Raw genomic sequence first — 21,617 nt, forward strand, 5'->3', positions numbered from 1 at the left:
CGAAAATTATTGTACAGGCCCATAAAATAAAACCTCACCACTGGAAATCAACTGCTACTTATCTGTCTCCTCTTGGTTGGCACAGAACTGTCCTCTAAATCATCTGTTACCCAAGGCAAAGACTCTCCTCAAATGCCAAGAATCATTTATGATTTACACCTCATTAAATTTACAGTGCAGACAAAAATGGCCGACATGCATTAAATGCTGCTATAAACTATAAAAGGCCGGAGGTGTGATGACTGGAAGCAGCTGGACCTAATTGTAGGAAGCGTGGTCCGGGGATCTTCAGAAAAGATGCGCATCAAGCAAATTCTGCTGAGACGAACAACAGAGCAAGACAAATATTGCAAGTCTGTGCGACAAAGTGGATCAATAGAGGACAACAAGTGCTGGAGTACTGGTCTGATAATAGCTGCAGCATTCTGTCCTTGACTCAAACAATGGCCGCTCTTCACTATTTATCGAAGGGGCTTCACCATGGTAACCGGGGGATGGTGAAGATACAGAGAGGAGCTTTTCTCTCAGTTAATAAATACGAGTTTGCGTTTTTCTTTCGTGTGTGTAAAACAACAGAAAAAAGATGCACTGAAACATGACTCATAAACCCAATTTTTATTTATTTTGAACCTTGATGCCTCTATGTCCCCATACAATACATTCAGTATATACATTTGGCCATGAGGGACTGTACAGAGATATGTTATAGTAGTGCATACATACGTGGCACGAAAATGTACACAAAGGAAACTCATACATGCCACTTTACCACAGTAAAGTGATACACAAGATACACACGGGGCAAGTCGATGGCTGATGGTTGCTTACACCAGTTCACACACACACTAACACACACACACACACACACTCAAACACTGTTTCATGCTTGCACAATTTTGCGTACACACACGGGCGCGCGCTTTAAGACACTTCTGAGGGCGGAGAAGGGCTCTTTCAGGTTCAGGTAATAGAAATATACGAATGTTGGGGAGTATGTCTGCTGATTGCAGCGAAGCCCCTCACCCTGTCAGAACACCCTCCCCCTCTGTCTCCCCCCCCTTATTCTCATTTTTCCCTTTCTCCAAAGCTAAGGCCACTCTCTAGGCAGTGCGGCCATCACACGCAGGCTCTCTCCTGTAGTAGAGCAACACCCGTCAGCAGCAGCAGCAACTAAATACAGAGCCTCTACTGTCAACATTTGATCTCTTCAACAGGGAACATTCAGAACATACATCACACTTAGAGTTTATTTTTCACTTGCATCTATTCTTAGGATATCTCCTCTCAAGGAAATACATAGGTCCACTTCGACAACATGCTGTTCCCTTATAAAGCTGCAGAGGTTGCCTCATCACGAGAACAGACACCCCTCGTACGACAGCGACGTCTGTCTGCTTCCTCACTGCGCCCCGCAAAATAAACATCTGTATACGTCCCACTTTCTGCAAACTAGTCAGGTCATTCTGCTGATCACATCTCTTCCCGGTGGACGTTTTTGTACCATCGCATTTGTCACAAACATTTGGTGGAGGCACACAATCATTTCCCCTTCAATGACTGCAGTTCATAGTTGCATAGCACTCAGCGGAGATATAGTCAAAGCCAAACAATGTTTGACTTTGTATATTGAGCGGTCATGCTCGTTTAATTCCTAGTGTCAGTCACTTTCAGCTTGGACGAAAAGCCCCCTCCTTAAATTTCCATTTTTTTGCTTGGATTTGCTCATTAAACCACACAATTTGGCCTCTCATAAGACTGACAAAGTTTCCTATGAAGTGGCAGTTTGATCATACAAGCATTAGGCACTCTCATTAGTGCCAGTTCATGCCGTGGATACTGCCTCTTCTTCTTGCCATAATTGGTCAGCAATATTAGATGCTGTCGGCTTGAATGTTATTGGCTCTGTGATATTAAACCGCAGAGAGTATCATTCATATGAGCTGCTAAAATCAAATGTGGTTTTGATGAGTGAATACAAGAAGAAATGAGAATTAGTGAGTCACGAGGCTGGATTCTTGCTTCTTGAGTTCAAGGGAGAAATAAAAACAAATAAAAAGAAAAGGCGCTGACACCCGAAGAGGTTCAAGCGAGGGCTGTCACCAGTTTGTACCAGCACGGGTAAGAAACACACATGTGCACACATTCTCATACACACACTGTACACGTGAACAGGTCGCACACATGCGTACTCACTCACTCACACATGTATGCACATCTGGTAGTAAAGGGTAGATGACAGAGAGATTTGAATGCAAAGTGGTAGCAGGCTGAAGGTACATGTAGGTGTTTATCCAGTTCAAACAGGCTGCGCCGTGATTGGTCCGGGGGCGGGGAGGAATATGCGATCGTCTCTCACGCGAGGCTTTACAATCCCCGCTGGTCAGGAGACGCCGTGGCTCCTGCCCCGGAGTCAGGCCACCGAGGCAAACGTGCATTTAGCAGAACAAAAAAAAGAAAAAGAAAGCAAAGCACCACAGTAAAAAGAGCCTGGAGTAGTCCCAAAAAACACGATCACATCGGCACAGAACGATGAGGGCGAGGGGGCCGACGGGCCATCACGAAGGAGTAACACATCAGTAATAATCACCCCAGAATAAATTACAGTCACAGAACAATCGTTAAAAGCGGAATTGGAAATCGGCTGATCTAGCGGACAGATTTGACCCATGCATTATAAGGCATTAACCAAACATTTCTTACTGACATCACACAGTATCATATTAGTCACAATACATACAATTGCTGATCTGGAAAATGCTTCTGTTTTCATTTAAAAGAATCTTGGATTAACTGTATTCAAAAATCATATTCCTAAAAACCAATGATGCAATTTTAAGGGAATCGGGAATGTCAAAGGGAGGGCGGATCGATGTCTGCAATCCCATTGTACCTATCGATCCGCAGATGGGCGAATGAAATTGATTTTCTGAGGTAGACAATGCAGGCATATTTCATTCTCCCGATGCAAAGCCTTTCTAAGCAGGGGTAGCGGGGGCTAATTTGGTCCATTTGGACAGGCTCTGGTCTCCAGCCTCAGCCAATTGTGCTGTGTCGGATAGGTTGACCCATCCATCATGCTTTCCTGCCTGTCTCACCACTACGCTACTTACACTGTCATTGGTTTGATACGACCGCTCAGTGATGGATAGCAGACAGCATGCCCTATGACAAGATAGAGAGATCAGTCTGCACTGTTCACAGGCCTGTTATTTCCGCGCAGCTGGGGACACACCATTCATACAAGGCCGGTTTATTCAATATCCCGGCCACTGTATGGGGCCCATGTGGACAATATCCCTCAACATGCCTCATAAATGTCTCTTCTCTTACACGGCTCTTACAATCTTCAAGTCCCCTCGCAAACAATTACAGTAACAGCAGAGCCTAACCAAATGAGCGAAGCGTGTTCCTACACAGTTTTCATGACGTGCACCGTGAAGAAGAAGGTACAACATTTAAAGAGAAAAGCGACATATGTTACGATGTTGTACCTTTTCTTTTTCTTTGACTGTTAAGTGCTAAGGGGAATCTGCTCAAGAATCAATGAAATGATCATCAGATAGTCAGTCTGCGATGTAATGAAGTGGGTGTGTGTCATAAATAAAATAAAATAAAATAAAATAATCAAGACTTCTGCAACATTGAGTCTGTATGTCTAAGTATGCAGTAGGCCTTCGAAACAGGTCTGGAATCTGTCGGCCAGTGAGGTGAGACGGGATCAGCAGTTTTTTGGGACGCCACTGTTCATCTTCCCATGAGTCTACTGGGCTCTGTCCAGACGGACAGGGAGTGTGGGGCCACAGGGTGGCCCGGCAAGTGCTGCAGGGGGCCGACGTCTGCAGGTGACCCAGAGCACTATAGTGTCCTGATGGCTACAGGGTAGAGCAGGGACATGTGTTCGGCACCCTTGATTGGCAGCTTGCGGCTGGAGTAGAAATGGATGATCTCAGGCACGCTGTCAAAAGGGCAACTGTTTTGGCCCAGGATGTACTTGTTCTCCTTCGTCCTCGACAGCTTCATGTGCATGAAGCCCTGGCTGCTCCTGGGAACACAAGACAACACAAGAGAGGGACAGGAAACATGTTGTTAGGTCAATACAAACATGATTTTGCAATTTAAATTATGTTTTTGAAGTGACAGTTTACAAAAAAAGACTAAGAGGCTTCAGCCACACTAATGTCTCCGACCTAAATGCTTTTGTAAGCATCATGGATGTATTAAAAGAGGTGGGTACAGTGCAGCCCCCAAAAAGCATTTTCCCCAAAAATATTAGAAACAGAGGATTAATTATCACTCTTTATATAAGAAATGTTTTAAACATGGAGGTTTTATATTTGGATAACTTTTCCAGAGCCTCGATACGCATACTATTTTAACTCAGTGAGCCAATCAGAACTGCGTGGGTTGGACCAATCAAAGACACACTGATGTATCTAGTGGACAAACTGAGAAGCTGGAAACTTTTTCCTTAAAATTCTATTCAGACTAATGGATCCCATCTTGGAGTTTGGTATCAAGTTCTTACACTACATCCATTCAGCATGCTAACATGCTAACAATGACAATGCAAAATACTGATGTTTAGCATGTATAATGTTCACCACATCATGATCTTAGTTAAGTATGTTACCATGCTAATATTTGCAAAAAAAAAGAGCAGAGGCAGCTGGTAAAGTCCTTCATTTTGAAGATTTTCATAAACCAAGTATTAGAAAGATTTTAGTTTTGGCCTGATGGTGGCACTACAGGAAAAGTCAAGGGGTCACTTGAGACGGTAGGACATCATATGGGAACCATGAATGGGTCAACAAAAATGTTGTGCCAATCCATTATGTAGATGTTGAGATATTTCACTTGATGAATGAAAACTTTAACCTGCTATCGGCGCTACATGAAAAGCGAGGGGATCACGAAAGTCACTAGGATGCTTCCTCTGGGAACCATGAATGTCTGCACCAGGTTTCACAACAATCCATCCTATAATTGTTGAGATATTTCAGTCTATACAAAAGCAGGGGACCAAACGACTGTCACCGGTGAGCCTAGAGCCATGTCAGTAGCACGGCTAAAAACTAATTTGAAGAGAAAAGTATATCAGAAGCCTGAATATTTAGAAAAAACTCAACAGATCACCCTCCTCGACAGCCCCTTTCTCATTTACTCGTGCTGTAGTTGCTCCCTACAGTGCGTGACAGCGCTCTGAAAGCTGGATTACCTCTGATAACTTTGGAGCTGTCTGGGGAGGAGACTAAAAGGCAGGTTGCTTAAGGTGCTGAGTTTCACACGCGGAGCATAAGGATGAGGCTAATGAACCCCCAGGATAAATCACTTAAGCTACAGCAATAAATGCGCAGCAAATTAAAAGCTCCCTGTGTTCCAAGGAGCCTCCGATCGATACATTTTACAGCTTGCCAGTAATCTTCTGCTTTAAAATAGAAAATGACTCTTTTTTTTGGAGTTAAGTGATGCTACAGTAAGCTTTGGCAAGGAACTGATACAAAACTAATGGTGCCTATATTCTGCTGTAAATATACTGTTTTGATAATTTGTCTTTATGAAAAGACATTAGCATAATAGCTTTTTCAATCAGCAGCTAATGCTTGTTGTAAGTTATGATTGCTGTAGGCTCAAATAGTATCCTCTCGCTTGCTGCAAGTGGGCATTACGGCCTGTCATCAACATAATGTGCATCACTTCTTTCTGGCTCACTAAACTCCCACCTATTCTATTCTGTATCATATGTTATTATACGTCCCTGATATAAAATGTGACCCCTGTTGCTGAAATGGAAAAGAAATGGCAAGAAGGATAATAGTGCATGTTCCATTACACTTGGAGAAAAGAAGAAACCCTTCAAGGATTACCATTTCTCTACAACACTTTCTGCGACATCAGGTAAGTATAAGAGCTGCGGACCCGTTGACTCATGGGGCCAGTTAATGTTATCTGCACTATGCATTCTGTTTGTGTCAAAGATGGTGTGGAAAATAGGATTCTCGTGAGGACGATGCACATGGAGGGTAAGCGTGTACAAGGTGTTAAGTAGAAGAGATATAACCGGGTCCCCGCGGCTTCAATAAAAGCCTTAAAATGAAATCAAGGGGCGTAATAGTCTTTAATTTACCACAAGTTTGCTGTAGGTATTAGATTAGCAGATGGTGCATTTTGAGGCTGATGAGAAATGTGTCACACACGGTAACCCACCGTAAAACGTCCAGTGGCGCTTATTTGTTTGATTAAATAAGTATAAGACAACTTATGGCTCAACCATTAATAGAAGTTTTATTTTAATGTTTTTGTTACATTAACTAGCTACAGACGTTGGCATCTGGCTGCGTGTCATTTTTTTCATTATTGTGATTCATTCATGTTTGTTTGCGGCTAAAGCAAGGCATGAGCCAAGATGGAGAGATGCAAGTTTAATGACAAATGGTTAGAGGAAGAAGAGTTTCAGAGAATATTTGCGACGGCAGGAAATTAAGTGTAATTTATGCTGAAAGTCATTGAATCCCACATGAAATCTGAAAAATGACTGTTGATTTTATGGATTTGTGACAGTCAGGCAGACCAGCGAAGCAACAACCATGAAACAAAATGTATATTCTTGGGGTCGATGGATACATCCCCACTGTAAATATATGCACATATTTGTGGATGTGCCCATTATCTGTGACCAACAGGAGCAAGAACTGGGCTTTAGGCACCTTAAACGTAAGGCCATTCTTTAGTTATCTGGTAATTGCATGTGTAAACCCTGCGGATGTGTTCTCTCCATGATGCACAGAGTTCCCCTCGGCGCAGAGATAACACTGAAGTGGGGAAAAAAAGCTAAGAATGCACAGGGTTCAACTGAGGGACATCCGCCAAGAATAAGAATAGATTTAAACCGATAAATGGTGATTCCTTCCTGTGTGATTGCGCTTTCATCATCCACCGTTACCTATTGTTATTTTAAATATTAGACTGATTATTATCATTATCTCGAGCTATTAGAGAAAATCATACAAGTCAATCTATAAGATTCTGGAGTCTTACACACCGTGTATTGCAGGTGACAGATAATATTTCAATCCCAAATGCAAACATAATCTTTTACAGACGAGAGGAGGTGAAGAGCTGCCAGCTTGCTGAGCTATAAAACCGAAGTAAACACAACTATCAGACTTCTCCATTACCCTGCCTGTGGCCTCGATATTTGAGCATGTCATTAACAGGTTCATCGTGATTTGAGGAGAGCGGGACAAATTTCCCTTGCCACAGGTCTCTACCATTCTGCAAGTGGTGCCAAGAGAGCTCATTTAAAAAAAACAAAAAAAAAAACAAGAAATCCTCCCTGCAAAGTGCATTTGATGAATCTTCACGCGGGGCGCTGGGAGACGGGCGTTAGGTTACACAGAGCCACACTTAAAAAGGCAAACACATCAATAGCGTCATTTTTAGATTCCCAGCTGATTTTCCAGTCGGTGTTCAGGGCTGCTTATCACGTTACAGTCCTGCAGAGACCGAAACCAGGACAACAGAGCAATACGGCTGGGCTGATGATAAAAATGAAAATGGAGGATTTTTTTTTTTTTTTTGAGGAGACAGGCCTTTGTGGTGTTATCATATCCCTGTGTTTGTGGGCTTCTGTAGTCTAATCAGGATTAATCTCACATGGGGAGGTCTCCTGTCCTGTTTATTGAGGTTTGTGACTTTGATTTGAACCCTGTAGTCCTCAGAGCAGGAACAGCCTTGACAGCAATCACAGCTTATCTCCACCTTCAACATATTGGATTGCTCCATGAATGATGCTCTCTCAGCGTTATGAATCTATGGCACCAGAAAAGGCAAAGTCATCCGCCAAAAGATAATGATCCTTGGCAGAAGTGATTACCTTTTTCAGCATTAGTGGGCATCAGATATCCCGATCGTGCCCATTATTTCGTATGAGTGCTAACTGAATGAGTCCATCTGGGATGAGCCCTACCGTTCTGTGAGGAGCAACTGATGAAAAAAAGGAAAGTTTAGCTTCTATTTGGCTAAATACGCTGCAAAAAGACGGTCATGTGTCTCGCCTGTGTCACTTAAAGGAAATCTGATCGTTTCTGTCTAAATATAATCAAAGACACCATCAAAAATGTGATGTGTCTTTTGTGTGAATAAAATTGCAAGTGCAAAGACTTTTTGTGTTATTCTATCAAGTGGCCATTTATTTTTTAGTACTTTGTGTTCCGACTTCAAACAGATTCTGGTTGAAGAGATTTTCTTCTTTCACCAACAGTTTCTCTGCTCAGCCAGAGGAAACACGCTGTGCAGGGCTCTCTCGTGAGGTGAGAAACAGGATGACACAGTGTTCTGAGAGACTTGTGAAGGGTTTAATATGTTTCAAATACCTCTCCACAGAGAGAGAGGAAAGAAACGGTAGGGAGTGAGGGGGAGGTGAACAGAAAAAAGGGGTTAGGAGGGCAAAACTGACTGAAAATGCTTTTCCGTCAGGCCACAGGACTCCTGAGACTGGAGGTCTCGACGATGGCTGTCTTTATCAATAATGCAATACACATACGTGCCACCTCATGGCCTTATACATTTTTCAGCAACCTCAGACATGGAGGATCTTCACCTCGGGTTTCCACTCATTTCCAGTGGCAGCAGGGGGGACAGCCTCATGTGAGCAGGCTGAACTCGCGAGTTAACCCCGCCTGCAGTGCTGCGGCACCTGTCATTCCAGTGAATTGGCCGGCTGATTGTTTTTGTGGGCTTGTTGTGATCGACGCCAAAGGCACCAGATTCGACGCTCTGTGACAGGACTCGCACAAATACACATGTGGCTGTCTGCGCGAACAGAAACACAAAGCTTCGAGGAACGAGCTCTATGTTGATGTTTTTGCTCGCTCTTTCATTCTGCAGGTGCTTTCACTTTTACAGTTTGATGTTTTATTACAACGTCGTACAATTTACCACTCCGAGAAGAGAAAGGAAGAAAATCTAACCAGCTTAAGTGCAGGAATTAAGTCCATTAGCCTTGATGCCAACATTTATCTCTGATACTCCTCACCTGACACCTTTTTCTATAGCCTGTGAGTTGTTCTAATGGAAATGATATCTGGCCCAATGACTGTACTGAAATGTAGTTCCTACTGTGCCGCCCAGTTGGGTGATGAGTCTCATGGTTCAAGGTACGATATGTAAGAATCCATACTCAAAACAAATAGGGGGGAACATATCACCAGAATAACCGTTAACAGCTGCTAATGACAGGCTACAGTTTTGGGCTTTCCTGTCTGAAATAGATTCAGTCATTTGTTGTGAAGCTTCCACTTTTTGAGAGGCAAATCAGTGAACTTCAACTCTTATCTCCAACGCCTACATTTGTATGAAAATGGGGGAAATGTGAAGCTGCTCTCTTACTGCTGAGCCCAGAGGTTAACCTGCGCTTTCAAGATTTTGCTGCCATGGAGGAGGACACGATCCTGTTCTCAAACCTTTTCTCTCTTCATGTGGAAGGAGTAAGGGAGGGTTCGCGGTCGGAGCTTATTGAAATGCGATGCGATAATACTCTCTGAAGTCTCCACCAGCAGCTCCCACTGTCAGCTGCTGTCTACAGGTGTTTGGGAAACATTTCCACAGGTGATGTGGCATGCCGAAAATGATCCTGGGTTTATCTCTGTGGATCACTGTGCCATGCACTTTTTGAAGTTGGTACATATTGCACTTTTAAGTCGGTCTCTTAGGATATACTTTTTTCTTTGTGTTGCCCCCAGCATAACAAACTTGGACACCCCTCCCTCAGTGGCTCCTTTCTTTATAACTTTGAGCTTTGCTCTTGTCAAAGACAACCCTATCAACTGAGTTTTTCAAGGGCATCCCTGAATCTCACTCTGCTCAAGGCCCCAAAAAGCTTAAGGAGAGTAACCTCTGCTGGTCACGGCCACAATATGAGAGATTAAACAACCTTAAAGCTACATCGATCGTAACACAATCTTCTCAGCATTCTCTTTTCCTCCTCTCTCTGGACGTCATCCAGTGACTTGCTTTTGGGTTTTGTAAACAGCAGCCTTTAGGTCAGAGGAGCAGGTTTTTGGGAAGTGTGGTGTGAATTAATCAGCATAAATAATCATGTCAGCAAACTACCGTAAGTATAGCTTCCTTCTGCCTTACCAACCGAGCTGCCCATTAGTGAAACACTTTACCAACTGTACTCCTCTATCATCAGCTCTAATAGTGCAGCTTATTATTGAGGGTGGAAGGGAGGGGTGGAGGGGTGGAGGGGTGGAGGGAGGGGTGGCTGGACAGCTGCAGGAATGGAATTAGTGTGAATACATGAATGAAGGTTAAAACCATCTTTTTCACCAGAGAAATCAGATAAAGCTGTTATTCAAGATGAAATGCCCTGCTCTTATTATTGCCTTATTATTTCCTCCTCCAAAAGTTTTTCATTCAATTGATCTAGCCATCAGTTATTTCATTTGGAAAGTAAAACCTCCAGCATTAGGCAACCTCCGTTTAGCTTCTAACAGAGAGATGGATGGATTAATTCTCTCAAGCTTCACTAAAAAATATCATTATAGGTTCTTGCTCCAAACTTGAACTAGTGCTTATTAGAGGTGCATTCATCAACGTCTCTCTCTGAATTATCACTCCCTCCCTATGGCTAAAAACCTTTTTTTTCATTGGAGATGTGGGTCTATTCCACCCAGGTCTTACTTACTAAGCTCTTATAAATCTGCTAATATATTCTGCCACTTTACATATATTGATCATGTATCCTCTTTTATGAGTACTAAATAATGTACTCCTACTCAATGCTATTTAAAGCGATATTACTGGACTACATTTACATCCCTTTTAGCTCCAAGGAAAATGTATTTGGCTTTCTCAGCTACTTCACATTCCACACAATCCAAACAGTCTCTGAGACTACTTTAAAAACAGAATAAATATACAGTGTTTAGTACTCAACCAGTCATTCGGGCGTTTACACTCTTTGGTTTATAGTCACTCAGCATGCCAGAGCAGCAGGTTGGCAGTCCAACAGTTAGTAAAGTCAGGCTTTTTTGTCAATCGGTAGGGCAGAAAAAGAGGCAGTCGTACAAGCGTAAGCAGATGATCAGTCAGTGAGACGAGGAAGTTAGACTGGCAGTCAGCTATATTTGGCATGAGGAGAATTGGAGCAGTGGAAAGCATTAATGTTTGCCAGCCAAGATATATAAGCCCGCAGCAAGATGAGCTCTGCCATAATAACGCCGGGCTAATCAATGTCTCTGAGCATATTAGAGTTTCATTTCATGTGAAGGTTGTCATGGTTGAAGAGATTTCTGTAAATGTCACATGGTTGAGTCGGCACTGAAATGTAAAATGGACTGTATACAAAGGGAAGATGAAGATATTAAACCCGATGGCTCGAGATAATTTGTTAATTTTTTTTAGAGCGCTACACGTATCTGGTTACGATCGACACCGTTGCTATGACTCCTGGGAGTGAAAATCCTTGATCCGAAACCCATCAAAGACGCACGTTCCCGTCAAAAGAATGGGAAGTGACTGCACTGCGGGCCTTCAAGATAAAGTAACCTCCACCTCCACCTCCACCAAATGCCAGACTAGACTAAACCAATCAGAGTGGCTCCTTTGAACCCTCTGCTGGACACGACAGGGATCAGGGGTCGTTGATGAAGGGCACCGTTAACTGAGTTGTGGGCACATCAGCGGATCAAGCGAACCGACGGTGTCAGAGGGGTTACTGGGGAGGGTGGAGGAAGGGGGACGGGCAAGATGTAGGTGGGAGATAGAGGTCTGAAAGGTGAGAATTATTAGCATATTGAGAAGGCAGAGTCAGCAGGCTAGTGGGGCGCAGGTAGACAGCGACCTTTGTAAGCAAGATGTTAGATTCTGCCACTCTGTGTACTTCACCAGTAGGCATGTGCAGCTGCTACGGTTTGTCTTTGCATTTCTCTGGTGTGTGTGCAGAGACACTCGTTTTTTGTTTTTCCCTCTTTAAGATGCTAAATCATATGGAGCATTTGCAATTACTCTTTCACCCAGCTGTCATGTGCACTTGCGTATGTGACAATAGTGTTTGTGGCTTTTTATCTATGAAAGAAGAGAGTTGTCCTTACTTAAGGGAGAGGGAGTAGTCGTTCTTGCTGGTCTCGCTGTTTCTCACCAGGTAGCTCGCCTCCTTGCACAGCCTGAGCAGAGACTCTGCATCTGTCCGGCTGATCGCTCCGTGGTACCAGCTATGGAAAAAAATAGGAAATAAAAATGAGAAAGCAGAAGATCAAAGGAAAATAGAGCAGAGGAAATGAAAATCCAAGGGTCAAACCGGCTCATGAAAACAGCATGAACAAAAAGGCCAAAGTGGTGCATCTCAAATAACATGCAGTCATAATAAAGCAACAACTCCAACTCACAACTGGCTTTCTAGGGGCATGGTGGGGTCAATTCGCTCCCCGAGAGAGGAGCTGCAGTGGTCCAGTGAAGTCATTTTGGTGTTGACCAGACATCCACTGGAGTGCCGCTGAAGCGGGCGGGTTTTCCCCTCCTTGGTCGGGGACATCCGAGACTTCTCCACACCATCAAACTGGACTGTAATAAAGGAAAATGCAACAGCTGAAACAGCTTATCCTGGAGTATGATGGATATTTTAAAACAGTGAGACCATTCACAGCTCATAATAACACAACATAGTCCTGTACAGTACGTATACTTCAGCTAGACTTCAGGTTAAGGTCACTTGGGAAAGCTACTGTGCTTAACAGGAAGTAGAAATTTGAGTTAAAGTTAAATTGTGGTTAAATGTATCCACTAAACTAGAAAAGTGCAATGAGGTGTGTGAGAACATAAATCCACACACACACTCTGTGTCACTGTGTAACTCATTCAACTGAAGGACATGTACACACAGTTGAGGAGGCATAAATCAATCCTTCCCCACTGTGTACACATTCCAGTGAAAGAAAACACACACACACACACATACAAACTTCCTCCAAACCGCTAAAACAAGCACGCTTTCAAAATTCATTTGCACATAATGGCCACTCACGCGCACACACACATATACACGGACAATTCCCCCACACAACCAACTCCGTGTTAAAAATTAAACTGGCTTTCCAAAACTCTCACGGTCGACTGTGGACATGATAAGCTGTCTTGGCAGCCTCACAGGGAAGTGTTTGATGGTGTGCGGGGGGAGCTGGAGGTGACCTGCACTCATGACATGACTGGCGGAGGTCACTGAGAGAATTCGCAGCCAATCGGCACACAGAAAAACATTTGCCGTCATTGACAAAAGCTAACAGGGGAAGAGAAGATAATGTCGGCGAGGACGAATGAAAGTGAATTCTCACTTCTGTCAGAGGGCTGCGGAGGGTAAAACAAAGAATCACTGGTTGCAGTAGTGGTGAGGTCATCTGTGTGTGTGTGTTTTAGCTGTTTTCGCTCCCTCATCCATCACTATAATGGATGTCACAGGCACCTGGCTTTGGAAAGACCTATTTAGAGCTACCGACAAGCTTCTCGAGTAATAACAGCAACACTATGCAACATATGACGAGCTTTAACTAGAGATCGCTGGCTGCTTAAAAGGTTTAAGATCAACACATACGCTGAGCCTTTGATGGAAGGAGTTAATGTAGTATGAAGCCACTGGATTAACTGATGGCCTGCCTCGCATCTGGTGTTTAATTACCCCGGGTGAACATGGCAGGCAGTGCAGAGACAGACAGGCACTGTGATCTCCACAACATGTCAATGGAGACGCGTCTACAACTGTCTCGACTCAGCATTCCAGTCAGAGGGTCGCATTACGCTTTACAGTTGAGCTCGCCAAGTGTTCCTGCACCAGCCTGAGTGGAAGGGCTGACAGTATCAATCAATCAACACGAGACAACACCATGTCAACAAATTTCACTGAGCTTGTGGATGCCCGTAAGTGGGGCTAAATGGGGAAAGGGAAGATTTTCTGTAGATACAGTAGAAGTGACAAAACAGAAATTGTCATCTCCCTTACATGCATTTACAATGAATGTAGGAGAAGTGAGCGATGTGCTTTAACTGGACTGGTTATTGAGAAACTTCTACTGAGACAGTAAACCAGTGCTGCATCCTGAGATCTTGTCAGTGTTGTACATTTACTCAAATCTTAAAGTACTTTACTGTGAGAAATATTGTACTTTTAGTCCCAGAGAAGCTGACAGCTTTGGTTGGATGTTACTTTTCAGATTAAGATATAACAAAAAAATACATGCTCATCTTATAAAATGTGATACATTGTGATAGACCAAACCAATGGTTCCCTACTTGTCAAAACAACTTGCAGTGTCTGGTTGGGCGCCCTTGTCACATATAAAAAGTTATGCAATATACTGCAATATTTCACACAAACAGTCAAAAAAAATGAATGTTTGTGTGACAGAATGTTGTTTTTTTCTTATTTTGTGGTCCATGAATCATCTTACAACCCCGAAGATTTATCTTGTGATAGGAACCCTCAGGATTAAACTACCTAACTGTAGGTGAAGTAGTAATAACTTGCTCCATGTCTGCTTATAAATTGATGGATCAGTATTTTTGTAATGTCATATGTGACATTTATTTTGCAAATCATGATGCTTTAAGTACATTTAGCTTATGATACTTTTTTCACTAAAATTTGGTTGCAAGAAAAATGCCTGTAATGGAGTACTTTGTAACTATTGCTGTTGTACTTTTACTAAACTAAAGGATCTGAATGATTCTTCCACCTCTGCATGTGAAAGCTTGGACAGTGGGCAGTGAGATGCTGTGCTGCTGTTTCCTCTCTGACCACTAGGGGCTCCCCTTCACCTCCACTCCAGGTCCAGGTTGAACTCGCTGGCCTTAAGCTCACTGATGCGTTTCCCTAAACATAAACTCATGGAAATGATTATTCCAAATGACAACTACGGTTGTTATCTTGGCCTGTGCACTTTTGTTCGTTATAGGGCTGCGGCTGAGTCTGAAAAAAAAACGAAAGCCGAATTGTACCGCTGCATGACGGCTGGGTAAATTGTGGCTCCAACCTCAGACCCGGGGAAGGCTATGAGCTGTAGCATCCCTTCTTCAGGGTCTGATGCTCATGCTCGACAATAGGGAGTCAAACGATCCCCCCTGTGTTGCATGTAAGTCCAAATGAAAGACATTATTAGTACTCTACTTTTTCATACAGTCCATTTGAACCACACGCTGACTGCTGGGAATACAGTGCAAGCGGGATGAACATACAGTATACAGTAAGTGTAAGGGTGAGAAATAGCGTTTCCATGGAAACTGACCAAGGGGACAAGGGAGATGCATGTTTGCTCCGCTCATCCCTGTCAACGCTGACAGATCACAACATGAAGACGCAGCCAATTGCTCTCTCTCCCTCCTTCACTCTCAATTTCTCTCCTCCTCTTTGCATATGTCTGGCCCGTCTCTTTTTTCTCCAGCCTGACCTTTTCTTCTGATCTTTCCATCTCGCTCACTCCGGTCCTGTCCCTCTCAGTCTCTCTGTGTATTTGTTAGCCAAGGACAGAAAAAGATAGTGGGAAATGGACTGTGGAGGAATGTCTGCTCGTCTAGTGGTAGAAAAGAAAAGGAGAGACAGAGGAGTAGCAGTTATGATCTCTTATCTCCACTGTTTCTGATGGTCCTAATGTTCGGGCGCCGATTACGTCTGCTCCTGCAACAACCATTTACAATGTGTGTCCATATACAAGTTGGATAAAAATGTACTTTCAAGATTATCTGAACGGTCCATCAGTGATCTGAGCATATGAGGCTGGAAAAAGGTATCTGCTCATGTGGCATAAGGATGAATGTTGCTATCTTGGTTTTTCTACACAGTCCATCTCTCAGTGTATCTATAGCCCACTCAGCCATCCGCCTGACCTCAGCTCTTTGCAATTTCTCCATTCTCTCTACGCCCACACTAATTCCAACCCTTCCCCGGATTCAGCACAATCAGTGCTTTATTTGACCTTGATTAAACCCTTTTCTTTTTCTCCACCTCCTAGAAAGGCTTGAGTGGCTATTCTCAGTGGAGCTCACCCCATCAACCTTTCCTGTCAGAGCCGAGACTTTTCCACAGGCAGAGTGCATCGCTCTACAAGGAGAGTATTCCGCTGAAGAGAGAGCCTCCAAACTAAACAAAAGCTACCGTTTTATTTTGCTTGACAGTGAATGGACCCGTGTCTGCTTTGACTGACTGCCATTTCACACAACAGCAGCTTCACAACTGTTGCCGAATTATGTTCTTAAGGGCTGAATATCAATGGGAGGGAGCCAAAACTCATTCCCCTTTAATTCTCTGGAGCAAACGGTCTGAGACATGGCCGACAGGAGATTGACGAGAAGATTGGACTGGAGGAGAACAAAAGCACTGAGAGCTGGCAGCTTGGGGTGAACACACATGCGCAAGTGCCTACACGCACACTAACAAAGTCACGTACGTAGATGTGCAGGGGGCATCTGTGTGTGTGTTATCAGTATTGTTGCTTGTAAAGCAGCGCAAATGGAATCTGTGTATCAGATTGAACTGTCAGTCAGATGGTGACTGATGGCTCGAAGACCTGCCCCCGTTCAGATGAATACAGCTTCCTTAATGGAGAGCATAGAGGAGGGGGAGAGTGTGAGAGAGGGAGCTGATTGGCTGGGACGCAGATAAACACAGATGTTAAGATGACATTTCCATGATTGTACTGCAACACAAGACGAAATAGTGCCATAGGAAGAGAGAGAGAGATATTTATAGTGGCCACAAACGCATCTTAAATAAGGAAACACTATAAAATGAAATGGTAAACTTAATATATATGGTATACCTAATATTTAAAACAAAGTAAGAGAAACATCAAAAATATAGCTGCAATAAAACGCATCACCGAGGCAACCTGCCCCTCTCCCCCTTCTCTGCACACACTCAAGATGAAATTTCTCTAATTAAGCTGGCTAATTAATTCTCATTTACTAATGGTGCTCCTATCGAAAAGGATGACTAGTCAGAGGGGCGAAGTGTGCCATCGACCACAGTGCCACGTGGTGAAAATTAAGTTTTTCCAGCCAGGAAGTGTGAAATGATTAACAGGTCTGCATCTCATCAGAATGTGCTGCACACTGAAAATACAGCTCAGCGTGTTTTAATACCACGGGAGTTGGTTGCTTTAAAAAAAAAGAAAAAAAAATCCTCAATCATTTTTATGTCGATATTAATTATATGCAACTTGGAAAAAACTGATTTGTCGGATGGCTTTTCATCATAAATTTTTTAAGAGTTTCCACCATCTAGGATTAAGGCTTTCTTCTTTTATATAAATCCAAAAAAGAAACTAATTAGGTTTTTCCAAGACAAAGGAACGACCCTCCAAAGTGTCATCCAGTGAATCGATTTAAATTGAAATATTTTAATGACATCTTTTAATTACTCTGCTTTTTTTAAGTCTTCTTTGATCAAAGGGAACGAGAAGGTAAGAGAAATGCTTCAGAGTGAAGATAATTAATTCGTGTCAAAAAACAAAAGGCGAAAAGCTCGTCATTATACTCACACAAAAGTGCCCTCCATTTATATGTAGATGTAATATCTACCCTGTCAAGCTGCATTTACATTTTGATAATGAGGCTGGACGGATATGGCAGATTTCCCTGAGCTGTAATGGATCATGCAAACCACAAGAGCCTTCACAAACACATACAGAGACTTTAACTCTTCACCCCTGGCTGTGCCAATCTGGAGTATGTAAGCAATCCTGTGCGAGTATAGATGACTAATGTCTCGGTGTGTGACTGAGGGTCTGCCTGAGCGCTGGGGTCAATAGAGTGCATTGTAACTGTACTCACAGGGGTCGCAGAGGCCATCACCCCCCCCATGTCTGCCACAGTGACCTTTGACCCCCCCGAGATGTAGAGTGGCTCAGACAGAGAGAGGATCACTTTACAGCTGGACGCCAATCTTAAACCCGCTCACATCACAGAGGGGAACCAGAACCTTTCCCATGGATTTATGGGCATAAATCAACTCCTTGCCCTGTCCTCGCCTACAGCATGCAGCGGTGTCCTCTTACACGGCCTCACTCTCAGTCTTCCCACTCTGTCAGGGGAAATCCCATTCCTGGCATTAGTTCTGCTACATGTCCTTCTTTTCCCCGGGTAATTACAGCAGTCAGAGTGTGAGTCTGTGGAAGGGCTTCAAAAATCAACTGGAGGCTCTATTGGTTGAGAAAAGATGAATTAATGGTGACTATGGCTAAACCTGAGGTGAAAAGACTCCAGTCGAGAACTCAAAATTGCCTCAAATGAGTTTGATTTTTCAATCCGTGTAAGCCACATGTAGAGAACAGAGGGCCAGAGGGACATCTGGGACGGTTATGAGTATGTTGACAAGAGGAAATGGGGGTCACAGCAAATGGCAATTACGCATGCAGAAGGCAGTTCAGCACAATTAAAACTAATGAGCCTTCAGTCCTAAAACCTGCACACAAATTAGTGATTTTCTGCCACATGTAATCCAGATGGGAAAGTTCAGTCATTACTGCGCTAATACCTAAAGTCATATCGTACAGTCATCTCAAGTTGTTCAGTAAGTCACCACTGACAAGTTAAGTGTGAGCGGATACTTTCAGTTTGTTGGTGAAATCTGTTGCAAAGGATAAATAGTATGTTTGTTTTTTGTGTATACTTGGACTGTGAAAGTGTGTGACTGATTTGGTGATCATATTCACACTCTTCACCACTCATACTGTTCCTTAATAAAATCATATAGACATAAAAATACTGTACAACGACACTGAAAGAAGTCAATGATGGATGGATGGATGGATGGATGGATGGATGGATGGATGGATGGAGGGATGGATGGACGGACAGACGAATGGTAAGGGGATGGGGGTAACTGACGGGAAAGACGCCGGACAATGTGAACACCAACACCCACCATGGTGGTGCTGGTCACAGCTCGTCTGTCCTGGCGAGGGCTGAGCTGTCTGGGAGGGAGACTCAGGCTCTTCCACCACTGGAGGGGTGGTGTTGAGCTGCCCGACAGGAGGGGGCCACGGTAGGTCCTTGATCACTTTAATCTCTACTGCAAGTGTCGCCCAAGTCGCCAGAGGAGAGGTGGAGGGAAGGAGGGGGACAGCAGCGAGAGGCACAAATGGACAACGACAAAGGGAGTGAGGAAGGGGAAGTAATGGCAGGAAACATAGAGGAGAAAAGAGAAAAGGAAGAAGGGGTAAGTGAAAAATAGATAACGGCAGGAGATGCCATCATTTGGTAGAGAGCCGGTTTGTTTTGTGATCCAAGAATCAGCTGTAGTAGTAGCTGTGGGCTAGAAAAGGAAAGGAAGGCAACAGGACTGGAAAAAAAGGGAAGTTAGTTTGCTAGGAAGTAGGGTTGGGTTCTGATAGCGGGAGTCATTTTGGATTTGGTTACAAATACCAGAATTTTCTTAAGTAATTGATGTCTATTGGTGAAAAGTTCCTTATAAACATTAAATGCCTCAATTTCAATAAGGGATTTGGATGGATTCAGACTGAAAAAGTGAATTACATACCGGATTGGGATTGTATAAAATGCTATCGAACACCAACCCTACCTGAACAGTCAGGCCCTCTGGCCTCTCAATCCAGAAACAGAACCCAGACTGATTAAATAAAGTCAAAGATTTGAATCCCTACCTTTAAAAGAAGTCATGAATTAGGGCTGCAACGAACAATTATTTCATTATCGAGTAATAAAAGTGGTGAAAAAAGCTCATCACAATTTCCCAGAGCCCAAAGTAACGTCTTACAAATGACTTCTTCAGTCCAAAAAAACAAAATACAGTTCATTTAGCAGCAAGTCTTTACATTTAAGAAGCTGGAACCAGCAAATGTTGGGCATTTTTGCTTAAAAATACCTGCAACAATTAATCAATTGTCAAAATAGTTTGCAATTAATTTCCTTTAACCAATAAATGAATCAACTAATTGTTCCAGCTCTATAATGCATGACATGCTGCATGACATATTTACTAAAGAGTCAGGCCCAGATAACACAATGCCTTGAAAGTGGAGGCGATAAAACACAAAGGTGCCTCGAGCTCAGCCACATACAGTACTTCAGCATACATACTGCTGTTATTCTGAGTGCTGAGTTTGAGAAAAAGACTTGAGGCCTCTATTTTAAGATAAACAACAATGTAGACAATATCCTTCCCTTCATGAACGTGCTTCAGAGCAATACATCCTGGTGGTGGACACTCCCCTGGCTTTGCCCCTTAAATAATGTATGCCTCAGGTCCAGGCGGGGTATTACCAGGGTAAATCGAGCACCACTGCAAATGCATGTCTGTCATCAACTTGTAAAATAACTGCGGATACTTAATAAATGGATTGACCAAAGACTAATAAAGAAACATAGTCCAGCAGCAGCTTTGGAAACCCACTGTATGTTACTCTGGAAGTTAGGAGTGTGACGTTTCATTCTATGACTGCTTTTATATAAATCGTCAAACACAGGTCGTCCATTGAGGCAACTCACAATGCTATTAAGAACATTTTAATGTCACTGTCCATGGTGCTGGAGATGTTGCTACAGTAGATGATTTTAAGTACAAAGCAGTGTGATATCTATTTGGTTGTAACAGTTGTTACAGGTGTTGTTCCTTAAAATGGCTCACAGAGAACACCTGCTAAGAACCGAAAAAAACAAAAATACACACAAAGAGAGAACAAAATAGTAAGTTTTGTATTCAAACTTGATGATATTAAATCTAAAATTTCCGCCCAAAAGGTCACCTTCTTCATTAAAATACATTGCTTGCGGATGAATAAGATTGAAAAGAACTGAAATTGGCAAAAAAAAGTCTTCCGTGAAACACTTCCTACACTTCTATCGATCAAAGTGCTCTGAAAGCATCGGTGTGACAGCTATACTGCACATCATCAGTCACCGTCAGTCACATGAGGGGGATGACGGCCTTATTTGACTCAGGAGGACGTGGGCGAGAGAAAGAGAATAGCTGGTAGATTGGCAGATGAAAAAAACAGCCAGCAGATACTGAACACAGGGTCACTTTGGGACACGTCAATAAGTTGTTGAAAACTTCAAGTAAAAGACGTTTGTGTCTCTGTAGCCTGAATCTTTATTTTTACTTTTTACATACTGTTAGATAGGTAATTGCGGTACAGTTACTCTATGTGTGAAGAAAATGTTTATAACTTTTAGCTAAGGGCTCAAGCTTTAAAGAGAGTTGACAAAGTGCTGCATTAGCTGCATAAGAGGGGGAGAATGCAGCTGTTTTCATCGAACGTTAGTGTGTCACTGTCTTGTACTGGTGACATACAGGCTTGTTTTCTGTGGGAGGATGAGCATAATGTTATGGACTTGTCTGTCTTCCCCCCCTACAAGCAACCGCAGCTGTGGTGGTACAGGACATACTAATGAGTAGCAATATCTGCAAGCTAGATGAAGGGGGGGGAAACTGGAGAACATTCAATCCGACAAGCAATTAAATAGCTGAGCCCGTGGTGTCAGGGGGCTAATCTAGAGAAAGGTGGCTGGAAGGAGGAGCTGCTTGCTGCCTATCCTAATGGAGGAGAGAGGTGTGGGGTGGTTGACCGGTACGGCTGGAGGGTGCATGGGGACTGGAGAGGGAAGGTCAG

At 43.2% G+C, this 21,617-nt stretch overlaps 1 protein-coding gene across 4 annotated transcripts in view; it reads right to left on the reverse strand.

Moving 5' to 3' along the window:
• Positions 1 to 600: 600 nt before the first annotated feature.
• LOC140994827 (SH2 domain-containing adapter protein F-like) overlaps positions 601 to 21,617 on the reverse strand; it is a 100,977-nt gene continuing 79,960 nt past the window's right edge. For 2 of the 4 annotated variants that reach the window (XM_073464619.1, XM_073464618.1), the window contains 4 exons: positions 18,911 to 19,057; positions 12,390 to 12,564; positions 12,096 to 12,215; positions 601 to 4,042 (listed from right to left, as the gene is read on the reverse strand). In XM_073464619.1, the coding sequence (XP_073320720.1) occupies positions 3,856 to 4,042; positions 12,096 to 12,215; positions 12,390 to 12,564; positions 18,911 to 19,057 (629 nt within the window). In that variant the 3' untranslated portion in view covers positions 601 to 3,855. The remainder of the gene's footprint in view (positions 4,043 to 12,095; positions 12,216 to 12,389; positions 12,565 to 18,910; positions 19,058 to 21,617) is intronic. The other 2 variants (XM_073464621.1, XM_073464620.1) reach the window with 1 other exon arrangement.

This window comes from Pagrus major, chromosome 4, assembly GCF_040436345.1.
Source record: "Pagrus major chromosome 4, Pma_NU_1.0".
In the NCBI taxonomy this organism is placed as follows: domain Eukaryota; kingdom Metazoa; phylum Chordata; class Actinopteri; order Spariformes; family Sparidae; genus Pagrus; species Pagrus major.